Source organism: Notolabrus celidotus, chromosome 16, assembly GCF_009762535.1.
Source record: "Notolabrus celidotus isolate fNotCel1 chromosome 16, fNotCel1.pri, whole genome shotgun sequence".
Taxonomy (NCBI): Eukaryota; Metazoa; Chordata; class Actinopteri; order Labriformes; family Labridae; genus Notolabrus; species Notolabrus celidotus.
Window position 1 is genome coordinate 31841637 of NC_048287.1, and position 12994 is coordinate 31854630.

A 12994-nucleotide genomic window follows, 5' to 3' on the forward strand; every position below is an offset into this window, starting at 1 on the left:
ACAGACCGGATATTGTTGTTACGTAACAAAAACACTGAAAACTGAAACGGCTGGTTTCAGCACACATTTACAGAAAGGTGGAGAAATCAGAACAGGGGCAGAATGGATTCTTTTACTTTTCAGGGGGTTTGTAGACAGGGACACAGATTTCAGGTAGAGAACCATTAAAAAGTCCATTTTGCATGATATGTCACCTTTAAGGCCCCAATATTGGACCTGGGCTCCCTGCAACCTCACGTAAAACAGTCAGTAACCAATCTTGGTGTCATAACGGATCAGGATTTTAAATTAGATAAACAAATACATTCCGTCGTCTGATCTTGTTTTTATCATTTGAGGCTTTTATCTAAGATTAAATCTGTTTAATCTTTTAATGATTTTGAGAGATGCTTTTATTTCAACTTGTCTGGACGACTGTAACTCACTTTATGTCAGCGTTAACCCGGCCTCCCTGGCACGCCTTCAGCTAGTCCAGAATGCTGCTGCTCTGCTTTTAACATAACCCCCATCCTCGCCTCCCTCCACGGGGTCCGTCTTCATTTTAGGATTGTATTGTTTGTTTTTAAATCTTTAAATGGAATCGCCCCACAGTGCATCACCGACCTCCTGCAAAGCTACACTCCCGCAAGGTCTTTGAGGTCTGCAGGACAGCAGCTTCTTGTGGTCCCTAAGACCAGGCTGAAAACCAGGGGTGGCCGTGCCTTCTCAGCAGTGGCCCCCAAACTCTGGAACGAGCTGCCCCCCCCCCCCCCCCATGTTAGACTGTACCCAACATTACTGACTTTTAAATCCCACCTTAAAATACAGTTTTATTCCTTGTCTTTTAACCCAGTTTGAGAGTTGTGTGGTCTCTGTCTGTTCTTTTATTGTATTTTTATTTGCTCTTAGTGTTTTTATTCTTTTTAAGTGTCTTATTTGTTTTATCATGATTCTTTTACTTTATTCTATTTTATTTTTCTGACAGCGTTTTATGTTTCTGTGTGTTTTAACTCATTTTACCTCACTGTGCAGCACTTTGCTAAACTTAAGTGTTCTTTTAAATGTGCTATATAAATAAAGTGGATTTGATTGGATTGGATAAAATGTCCCTCTTCAGCAGTTAAATGCTCCAATGAGTTCTTAAGCTAGTTTATAATTGTGTCAGCCTGCTGTTTGTTGCTAAAAGCTTAATGTACAGTGACATTTTAATCCTTATTTTTTCTGCAAACAGAACTATAGGAGAGCTGTTTGCAGAAAGAGGAAAGATAAACACAGAGCTGCCTCTTCTCTTTGTTCTCCTGGTGTTAAAGTGGTTATTAAATATCAATATAACCGGCTTTCTTCGTTTGAGACAACCGTCTGTTGTTTTTGTTTACCTTTGCTCTCCTTGGAGGTGCAGCAGCCTCCCTCGGCTCCTCCGCATTTCTCCCTCAGGCTGGACACCTCCCTCTCCAGCCTCTCCAGACGCTCCCGCAGGGCGGCGAAGTCCGCCTCGCAGCCGCAAGACCCGGACCCAGAACCGGATGGGACCAGTTTGATCTTATGGGTCAGGACCAGAGGAGAGCCGGGGGTCAGGTCGATTTCTTTTCCTGGGAATCACAGAGACAAATTCAGAGATTCATCACCGAGAGAAGAAAGGAAACCTCGGGGGGAAAGGGGGCAGGTAAGTTAAATATCAAAATGAGTGTTTTAGTTCTGCAGGTTTTTACCTCCCAGGCTGGCGTCAGATGAATCCCCCTGAGTAGCGCAGCCCTCAGAGATCACCACCTGTAACAAGGGTCAAACATCAGAGCAGCGTTCGTCTCTAAGTTTGGTTTAATTCCATATCCTGACACACTTCTCTTATAAAACTTTACTACTGAACTACGTGTGTCTCGACCGGTGGACCCAGGGTCTAACTTTAGTTCAGGGGTAGATAATCTCCCCCCTAAAAAGCCCCTGCTAGGGCGGTAGTACTTCTCAAAGGCCCCAGGAGTTTCAGGGTGCGTGGCCTGCAATGCTGAAAGTGTCTGATTGGTAGACTAACCGCAGTGTTTTTATTCCACCCTTCATCACACACATCTGTGATTCTCTTGATTTCTCTTTCTTTCATTAGTTTTTATTTGTTCTATCTTTTTTGTATGTGTGTGTACTTTTCAAAAGAAGAAGCTGTGATTCTCTTGATTTAGCAGCAAAAAAAATGTTGTCAAAAAATAATTTGTCAAAACATATTTTTTCAAAAAAAAAAATTTCAAAATTTTGTCTCAAATTTTTTTTTCTCCAAAATTTTGTCTCAGATTTTTTTTTTCCAAAGTTTTGTCTCAAATTTTTTTTTTCCAAAATTTTGTCCCAAATGTTTTTTTTCCAAAAAAATTTTCAAAGTTTTTTTGTTCAAATATTTTTTTTCAATTTTTTTTTTGTTCAAATTTTTTTTTCAATTTTTTTTTTCAATTTTCCAAAAACCATTCACAGTCATCTGTGATTCACTTGATTTCTCTTTCTTTCATTAGTTTTTATTTGTTCTATCTTTTTTGTATCTGTGTGTGTTTTCAAAAGAAGAAGCTGTGATTCTCTTGATTTAGCAGCTTGTAACAGTAGTCTTCTCTCAGCCCACCGTGAATGCGTCTCTCCTCCCGGTGTTCCACTTTTAAAAGTGACCCTGTAAACTGGAGACCTTCAGCTGAACGTGTCAGTGTTTGTGGAGTTTACACAGCTGTTGAAACACAGAGAGAGTTCCTGGGAATGCAAACTAATTTAGTTTTTATTAAGATTTCAAAATATCCTCATCAGATATTTAATGATCGTCTAAAGACGTTTATGAGGGATGCATCCGGCTGAGAGTCTCCAGTTAACAGGGTCGCCGTTTAAACCAAAACACCGGCCGATCTCTGCGATCACGGCTTTTTGAGTTCAAAAGGATTTTAAAGCCGTGTTGAAACGTCTTTGCTACTCGAGCTTATCTCCTCTCACGTGTTGATTCAGTGAATCCATCTGTGATGAAATATAGCACCATCTAAAACAGACCAGCTGAGTCTCTTCATGCTAACAGGCTAACTGTTGTGTTGCTCATAATGATACCTGCCTGTCCGTCTGCTTCTATGGTGTCATCTGTGATGAATGGCATTCCTCTTTGTGTTACTGCCCTCTACTGGTTTGGTGGTGTAGTGCATTTACTTTTTAATTCCTCCATACGTCACTGGCCTGATTTACACAATCTACCCGGGACTTCAGGCCTCGGTCCAAACGCAGACATCAATGGGGGCACAGGAACCTTTTAGTTCAGGGGGAAGTAGTTCTGGGGGCTAAAATACTTCAGAACTCTTGGTGGAAATGCACCTAATGTCTCACCTTGATGGAGTCCTGCTTGGTGTCCCTGGGCATCCTGTGACCTCTGACCTCTAACTCCCTGGAGGGTGAAGGGGTCAGGAAGGCGGGGGCAGCCAGGAGGAGGACGAGGAGGAGGGAGGGAGACATTTCCAGAGTCAGAGCAGGGAAGTATCCTCCTCTGGTTGTTCAGGGAAAAAAAGTAAGGTGTAGAAAAAGATGCTGGACTTTCTGCCTGCTCAGGGAATTGGAGCAGATTTACTTATTTCAAAGATGATCGGGTTATCAGCGCTCTGACTGCAGATCTCCAGCAGGGTGATCCTCCTCTCCGCTCTCCGTAGACCTGGAAGAGACGTCAGAAACACATTTTTAAAGCCATGTTAAAGTTTCTCCTGAGCTCAGCAGACTCCACTTCAGTCTCAATTAGCAGAAACGAGGCCATTAGCTGTTTACGGGCCTGTCAGTGCAGCGTGTCAGCTCGTAAAACACAACGGAAAAAGTAACTCGGTCAGAGCGAGTAATTATGCGTCCTGCCGCCAGATCCTGACGCCGCCGCCTCACGTGTCGGCGTGCACGAGTCGAACTGAAGGCAGATCCTGGTGTCTCATTCGTCTGGCTCCGTCAGGCCTCTCTGGTCCTGATTGGTTTGGATTTTCTCTGCAGGGCGAACACTCAGCTCAATAGAAGTTTGTTTGTTTTCGAGAGCAATTTAGATTCAACTATTTACAGTCGACATCTGTGAGTGTGTTTCTGATTTCAGTTTCCACTGCGTTCAGCTTCTACGGACACGCTGATACTTAATCACTGTTATTTGTATTCTCCTTATCAAATCAGCGTGACAAAGTCCAGGATCACTTAAACACAGAAATGATTTCAAGGTGGTATTAAGGATGTCTAAAAAACATGGACTCTGTTTCTTTGACATATTTCAGAGTTTAAATATCTCATCAAGGCATCCTGCTTGATGAGAATCTGTCTTTTAAACTACACATTGATAAACTTGTTTCAAAGTTGAAGCTGAAATTGAGCTTCTTTTTTAGAAATAAATCATGTTTTTCATTGAAAGTCAGAAAACACCCTTGTTGGACTACGGAGACCTGCTTTTTATGAATGCTCCTGCTCAGTTTTTAAAGACATTAGATCAGGGGTGTCAAACATGCGGCCCGCCAGAGGTTCCAATCCGGCCCTCGGGATGACTTTGCAAAGGCAAGGCAAGGCAAGGCAAGGCAGCTTTATTTGTATAGCGCATTTCATACACGAGGGCAACTCAATGTGCTTTACATTAATACATTAAAAGCATTGGAGACATTCAGACAGGCATAAAAGAACATAATTAAAATGACAAATATGATAAAACAGAAAAGAAAAGGAAAATTAGAAATATATTAAAAATCACATTAAAATGTTAATTAAAAGTGAGTTAAAATAATCTAAGATAGGAAGGCAGAGGTAAATAAAAAAGTCTTAGTCTTTGATTTAAAAGAGGTGAGAGTTGGAGCAGACCTACAGCTTTCAGGGAGCTGTGTTCCAGATATGTGGTGCATAATGACTAAACGCTGCTTCACCATGTTTCCTTCTGACTCTAGGGAACTGAAAGCAGACCAGTACCTGATGACCTCAGAGGTCGAGGTGGTTCATAAAGTAGTAGCAGATCAGCAATGTATTTTGGGCCTAAACCATTCAGTGCTTTATAAACCATCAGCAGGATTTTAAAGTCTATTCTCGGACAGACAGGAAGCCAGTGTAGAGATCTAAGAACTGGAGTAATGTGGTCTACTTTTTTGGTCCTTGTTAGGACTCGAGCAGCAGCATTCTGTATGAGCTGCAGCCGTCTGATGGACTTTTTAGGGAGTCCTGTAAAGACCCCGTTACAGTAGTCTAGTCTGCTAAAGATAAATGCATGGAGGAGTTTTTCTGCATCCTGCTGAGACATGAGTCCTTTAATCCTTGATATATTCTGAAGGTGATAGTAGGCGGACTTTGTGATGGTCTTAATGTGGCTGCTGAAATTAAGGTCTGAGTCTATGACTACACCAAGGTTTCTGGCAAAGTGAAAAAATTACAGAGAAGTCAGAAACTGCAATTTTTCAATAAAGTAACTGCTATTTCAAATTTGTCCTACAATCAAACGGCTGACAGAGCGCACCTGAACAACGCTCCCGGACTTTTTATTTCTCAAAGTGAGGAAAAATAATATTTGCAGTTTGCATAATCTGGTGGAAACTCATAGACTTTTTGGACCCTTGCATACAACACTGTCCAGCAAGCAAACTGTTCATGCTGGTGCTGTGTGTGTGGGGGTGGGGGGGGGTCAACTTTACCTGTAAACGTAACACTCTGTGTGTCAGGTGAATGGGAAACCTGTGTGCTCGGTGTGTTTTGCAGCAGATTTCAGTGCTCACAGCAGGGGTGTCCAAACTTCTTTCAAAGAGGGCCACATATGATGTTGTCAGAATACCTCAGGGCCAGTGGCTCCTACTGAGACTTAGGAATCATACAAGTTATATATGAAATCTCTTTTTAATAACAATTATTTTAAATGTTTTCTCAATAAATCAGTAACAGTAACAGTAGATTAGCAAACGTTATCTTCTTCTGGAGGAAAATGTTTTTCATTCGGGTCGGGCAAAGTGGGAAAAATATTGTCTCATTATTTTCCTATGGCAGGATCATGATCTGGATTTAATCACACTTCTTTTTCATGTTGTTTTTAAGACTTTTCTGACCAGCAGGCAACATTTTTAGAACAAAATCATTATTTTCCTGCATTCTGAACATTTTTTATGCACCAAATTTAGCCTTTTCTGTACAATTTCATAATTTTGGTCTTGTCTGGTGTCCTCTTTTGTGTATTCTGAACTTTTAGTGTTCATCAAGAACATTTTCACATCATGATAAGAACATTAATTTGAAAACCCCGTCAGCTTTAAGAGTTCACGTGTTTCTTCTTTATTGCCACCTTGAAGAATTCCCAGAGCTGTGGCTTTACACAAGTAGTCCATATGAAGCTTTTTGAGACGTTTCTGGATTGATTTAGTTTTGTTTGTGTGCTTGAAAGAAACTGCAAATGTACAGATGATTCAGAAGGTGATTAATTTCTGTGCTATAAATAACACATTTTAAGATGGAAGCTTGGGGCCATAAATAAATGGACCTCGGGCCGCAATTGGCCCCCGGGCCGCACTTTGGACATGCCTGGCTTATAGAATATCATATTCGGCCCCACTTTGAGACTCATCATGGAGAAAAATACAACAACTGTCTTTGTAAAAAAAAAAGATAATTCATTAAATGTGAACATTTTTTTTATTGCCTGTAATACTGACCTCTTTCCCTCATGTCCATCTCCATCCCTTTTGGATGAAATTTTTAGTCATAAACCAGATTCAAAACGAGTTATTAGTATAATCTATCAGCTGTTGAACACTTATAAGCTCATGTCTCTGGAGTCACTCAAGAATAAATGGGAGGGTGATTTAGGTCAACAAATGTCAGAAGAACTGTGGCAGAAAATAATTGACAGAATCTGTTCTTCTTCTATTTGTCTTAAACACGTAGTAATTCAATTTAAAATTGTACACCGTCTGCACTGGACTAAAGCAAGACTTTGTAAGATTAAGACAGATCTTGATCCCACATGTGACAGATGTCTACAAGAACCTGCCACTCTCATGCACTTGTTCTGGACTTGTCCAAAACTGAACAGTTTTTGGGAGTCCATCTTTAACACCTTGTCAAACGTTTGTAACACCTCATTAGAACCATGTCCTTTTCTAGACCTGTTTGGAGTGACTCCGGGGATCATCGGTTTGACTAAACAACAGACCAACATGACAGCTTTTTGTACTCTCTTAGCCAGAAGGATGATATTGCAAAAGTGGAAAGAACGATGGCCACCTGTATATGGACACTGGGTAAGAGAGGTCATGTACTATGTCCAACTAGAAAAGATAAGATACACTATAAAGGGATCAGTTAAGAATTTCTTTGACACTTGGCAACCTTTCTTGACTTTCTTTGAGACTCTAAGTGCTGACGAAATTGATCTTAGTGTGTAATGTGTAGATGTATGTGTATGTGTATATTGTGTAGGTATGTATGTGTATATACAGTATATGTAGGAGTGTTTATGTTTTATTATTATTATTTTTACATGTACGTATGTTTTGTCTTTTGATTTTTGGCAAGTATGTTCTGGTACTGGTAATGAGACGTGGGGGGGAAGGGGAGAAAAACGAAAAAAGGTTTGTACGATGAAAATGACTGTTTACTTTTCTTGTAATATATTAATAAAAAGACCATGATCAAAAAAAAAAAAAAGTGAACATTTTTAGAATGTACTTTAACTTTAAACAAAGGGATAAAATTGGAGTTTTTGTTATTCATAGGTTATTATCTTATGATTTTACAGTGCCGGCCCACTTGAGATCAAATTGGACTGAATGTGGCCCCTGAACTGATATGAGTTTGACATCCCTGCATTAGATCCTGTGTATCACTGTGTGTTGCGTTTTATTACCGGTTGCAGCGATCATGTACATCACTGTTCCTTATACGCCGCCGCACACTGTCCATCTTCGTCCGGTTGTAGACTCTCTCCCTCGCTGATCTTTATTTATAAAACCTGCTTTCTTCCACCTCGAAAAACATCGCCCGTCTCCGCCCCTCCCTTTCCTTCACAGCAGCTGAAACTCTCATCCACGCCTTCATCACCTCAAGACTCGATTACTGCAATAGCATCCTCTACGGTACACCCAACACCCTCCTCAACAAATTACAATACATACAAAACTCAGCTGCACGCCTCCTCACTCATACCCGCTCCAGAGACCACATCACCCCAGTCCTCCAGAACCTCCATTGGCTTCCCATCCCCTTCAGAATTCAGTACAAGATCCTCCTCATCACCTATAAAGCCCTCCATAACCTAGCTCCCTCCTACCTCACCGACCTTCTGCAGCCATATAATCCCTCCACCAACGCCAACCTCCTCACCCCTCTCACCAAACCCAAGCACCGAACCTGGGGGGACAGGGCCTTCTCTGTCGCTGCCCCCACCCTCTGGAACTCTCTCCCCCAACACCTCAGATTCTCTCCCTCACTCACCAAATTCAAATCCGGACTCAAAACACACCTTTTTACAAAGGCTTTTAAACTAGAATTGATTGTTTTGTTTTTTTCTTGTTTTGTTTTATTTTGCTGCCTTGCTTTTCTTTGCTTTTTTTGCACTGTTTTCCTTTTGCTTTCCTATTGTATAATTGTATTTTACTGTAAAGCACTTATTATTATTATAAATGTATTCTTGGACTTCTCCCTACATACTTGTGTGTACATGTGTAGAAACCTCAGCAGGTATGACCTGTGCTCTCAGGACATCATACAGTTGCAGGTCCCGTGAGTCAGAACTGAACTGGGCAAAAAGGCTTTTACATTTTCAGCCCTGTTCCCTGGAATGATGTGCAGAAGGACTTGAAACTGACACATCCTGTAACTCTGTGGGAATTTAAGTGACTCATAAAACACAGAGAAACAAGCTCCATTGGATCTTGTGATTGCACTGTGTAACCATGTAACCATGTGAAGCTGTGACCGTGTTCTATTTGTGTTGTTTTGTGTGCTTGTTGTGTGTTGTAACCTGTTGGTGCTGCCGTCTTGGCCAGGTCACAAAAAGAGGTTTTCATACACACACAGATCAGGTTTGGCGGGGCCTTAGTGTTTGGCTCGGCCCTACTCGTTGGGGGTCCATCGGGGCTGGGTGGGTGGCTGGTGTCCCTGTCACCCTCCGTCCCCCTGCTGCCCCCTCCCCTGTGGGGGCCTGGTCCGCGGCTGCCCTCGGGGCCGGGTTTCCCGGGGTTCCCTCGCAGTCCTCTTGGGGGGGTGGGGTGGTGCGCGGCTGGGGGGGTGTTACTACGGCAGCCATTGGGGTGTCCCTCCATGCCCCCGCGGCCTGGTCCATCAGTCGCAGGGCGTGGGTGGGGGGCGTGGCTGGGGGGAGTGGTCAGGCCGTCTGGGGGGGGCAGGGGGGATTGGCCCTGCCGCCTCCGCCCTCCCCCCTCTCCGGCGCACCGGTTGGCGGGCTCTGGTCCTGGTCCTGCCCGTCTGCCTGGCTGTCTGCTCCTGGTGCCGGGTCCCCTCGGCCCTGGTGGCATTTTTGGCTCCGTCTTGGGGGGCTGTGGGGGCGGTGTTGTGGGGGTGTCCCTTGGGGGGGCTGCGGGATCTCTCCCCCCTCGCCCCCCTTGCCTCCTGCTGGGTGACCTGGGGGTCACCCTGGGTGCTCCGGCGGTACCTGCTTGCTTCCGGTCTGGGTCCTTGTCTTGTCCCCTGGCCTGGGTCTCCCGTGGGAGGTTGGGTCCTTCGGTCTGACTGCTCTCGCGGCCCGGGTGCCGGGCCGTACCGCTCGGCTGATCTGACCCAAGTGGTTTCATCTGCACCAGTGGTGGTCTTGTTACACAAATAGAACACAGCACGGCGGCAACCCTCTGACCCAAGCTTCAGTAATGATTGTGGACACTAAGGGTTGCTTAATCATTAGGATCACCCTACAGAGTTTTTTTTTGGCATCATGGTGAGATGGTCCCTCTCCATCTAAGTGTGTTAGGTCTCTCTCTCCTTCTCTCTCCCTGTCCCTTTGTATATCCTTATGTAATCTTTCTTTCACTTTCTCTTATTTTTATTTTTTTGGCCCACCTAGGTGTGCACGCCCTCTTTTACAGAACATGATATTAGCTGCCAATAAAAGAGAGGCCAGAGTTCTAAGAGGGATGGTGATGGTCTCATGCACACAGTCACAAGCACAGAAGATAAAGGCTTCCTTTCTTTTCTTTTGCTGCAAGAACAAATTGCATTAATATTTGACAGTTTGTGACAAACATGACACAAACCAGAAATATATATGCAGACAAGAGGAAAAAAAAAAAAAAAAAAAAAAAAAAGAGGTTTTAAATCTCTAAGAGTCTCTTACCTGGTTAAATAAATAAAGAAGAAGAAGAAGGTGTCAAAGGATGAAGAGAAGTCCACTACAAGTTCTTGATATTTTTTCACACCTCGAGTAACACAAGATAACAGAGTGTGCTTCCAAAAGTCGCCTACTGTAGCTTTAAATGACGTTATGGTTGAAAAGATGCATATTTGTTCTGAGAGATAAAACACAGAGACCAGAAGCAGCAATGACTCAACCTTCATAACTTTAAACAGTCAGTCTGAAGAAACCCGTGACAGCTGAATGTTGAGGAGTCAGGATATCATCAGCCAAACCAGCCCAGTGAAAACACTGCTGCTTGTCCCAGTCCTTCAGTCCCTGTCACACCCCACTCTGAAGGCACCAATGCAGAGTTTTATAGTCTGCATGTATGGATGCATATGTAATAGTTTCCAGTTTAACGGTTGACAGAAACCCCACAAAGAACAACCTGACGGATTACCACTCATTCATAAAGCTCTCCCCTGACGTTCCCTCCAGAAGCTGAATCCACAGACGTGAGTCCAACCCTGAACAATCCGCCCACCCCGTCCCCTCACGGAGATTTATCACCAGAGCTGGTTAGAACTAAAGAGATCTGCTGTGTAGCCTGCATCCAGCAGCGGGTCTGAATGCATCCAGCAGCTGCCTGTGCTGATCCACAACATCACGTCATGCAGGCTGCTGCTGCTGCTGCTGCTGCTGGAGAGGTGACGGAGCACATGGAGCCACACATGTCGAGTGTTTCATGCACTTTAGGAAGAATCAAGAATCCAGTCCGGATCACTAAAAGCACGTCTGCATGTGATTCAGGGTCACTCTGAGCAAACCTCACCTCTTAATCTCAGTGATCCCCCTTTAAACCCCATCCACCCCACACCTGGACCTGACCTCGTCCCCCTTTACTCCCTGTGTTGCTGATTTGAGTTGACCCGACACAAACAGGGTTCAGCATCTGGACTTTAATGGCGTCTTTGTCTAGACCTGGGCCTGTTAGTGAGCCTCCTGCATTGACCTCGATGGGAACAATTAGCTTGTAAATACCTGCCGCTCACAGCTGTTCACAGCCTGGATGTCTCAAGAGGACAACGGGAGGGCAACACAAGGTCCCTGAACGCACCACAGAGACTCTCAACACCTTCCCCGTCTCTGTCTGCTGCTGGTTTGAGTCTGTCCTCCTGTTCAGACCGAGCGCAGCGTTCAGGAGTCACAATAAACCAGGACTGAGAGAGGGAACAGCAGCAGGATTCACATGAGGAGAGGAAGACAATGTTTGCTCTTAGAAGCTCTTAGAGCAAGCTTGCTCAGTGACTGTTTCCTGCAGAATAACTACAAATACAAATTATTTGGTGATGTTTATTCATTCCTGGAGATCTGATACTCAAGACTAACTTTTCAAAATGAACACTCTGCTGGTTCTTAACTCACGATGCTCTGTAGAAAAAAGGATGACGAGGTGATCAGAACATCAAAGATATCAGACCCTGTTCAGACTTTATCCTTTTGATTAAATGCTTTCTTTTAAAAGCAAACTTAAGACTTAACTTTTTTATCTGGCTTTTAACCTTGTAATAATTTCCTTTTAGCCCCGGACAGGAATTATTATTTATTATTATTATTTATTATTATTATTATTATTATTATTATTATTATTATTATTATTATTATTGTTATTATTATTATTATTTATTATTATTACCTTGATGACCATTGTTTAAGGATAATTTTTAATTTTTATTCTATCTTCTAATTTTTAATTATTTTTTTTTATAAAATTGTATTCTTCTGATATTTATTTTATTTTATTGGATTTAATTGATTTTATTTTATTTTATTTTTATTCTATGTTTTTCATTTCCAATGATCATATTTTATCTTATTCTTCTGGTATTTATTTTATTTTATTTAATTGATTTTATTATATTTAATTGTAATTATATTTTCTTCTTTATTCATTATTTTATTTTATTCTTCTGGTATTTATTTTATTGAATTGATGTATTATATTTTATTTGCATTCTATCTTCTTTATTATTTTTATTTGATCTATTCTGGTATTTATTTAATTTGATTTAATTTAATTTAATTTAATTAATTTAATTGATTTAATTTAATTACATTTTTATTCAATCTTCTTCTTTATTAATTATCTTATTTTATTATGTTTTATTTTCATTCTATCTTCTTCTTTATTATTTTTATTTTATTTATTCTGGTATTTATTTAATTTAATTTGATATGTTTAATTTAATTTAATTACAATTCTATCTTCTTTATTAATTATTTTATTTTATTCTTCTGGTATTTATTTTATGATTTTATTTTAATTAATTGTATTTAATTTTTATTTTCTATCTTGTTTGAGTCTTGTATTATTTGACCTATTTGCTGTTGTTTCCTGTCTCTCTGCACTCTGGGCTGCATGTTGAATGGATGAAAGGTTTGTATAAATAGGCTGTTTCCTTCTGATGTGAAGGCTGGGGCCCAAAAGTCAAGGGAACCCCGATAGAGTAACTCTGCAGGGACACACCAAACACGGGACAGTCTTGTTCCTGGATTAATCAGAAGCTGGACTGGGTCAGCATTTCCACAACGACAACCGTCTCTGGGCTTCATAACACTTTGTTAGAAACCAACAGGTGACGCCACTGAGATGAGGTCCAGGTTTTATGCAACAGAAGGAGTCTTCTGCCCAAACTGGCTCCAGAGACATCCCGTAAGGACATTCCTGGAGCTTAACATTTTCTGGAGTCC

At 41.8% G+C, this 12994-nt stretch overlaps 1 protein-coding gene across 4 annotated transcripts in view; it reads right to left on the reverse strand.

Moving 5' to 3' along the window:
* LOC117828087 (tenascin-like) overlaps nucleotides 1–12994 on the reverse strand; it is a 114572-nt gene that overhangs the window by 57827 nt on the left and 43751 nt on the right. For all 4 annotated transcript variants that reach the window (XM_034705075.1, XM_034705073.1, XM_034705074.1 and 1 more), the window contains 3 exons: nucleotides 3307–3625; nucleotides 1689–1746; nucleotides 1356–1568 (listed from right to left, as the gene is read on the reverse strand). In XM_034705075.1, the coding sequence (XP_034560966.1) occupies nucleotides 1356–1568; nucleotides 1689–1746; nucleotides 3307–3432 (397 nt within the window). In that variant the 5' untranslated portion in view covers nucleotides 3433–3625. The remainder of the gene's footprint in view (nucleotides 1–1355; nucleotides 1569–1688; nucleotides 1747–3306; nucleotides 3626–12994) is intronic.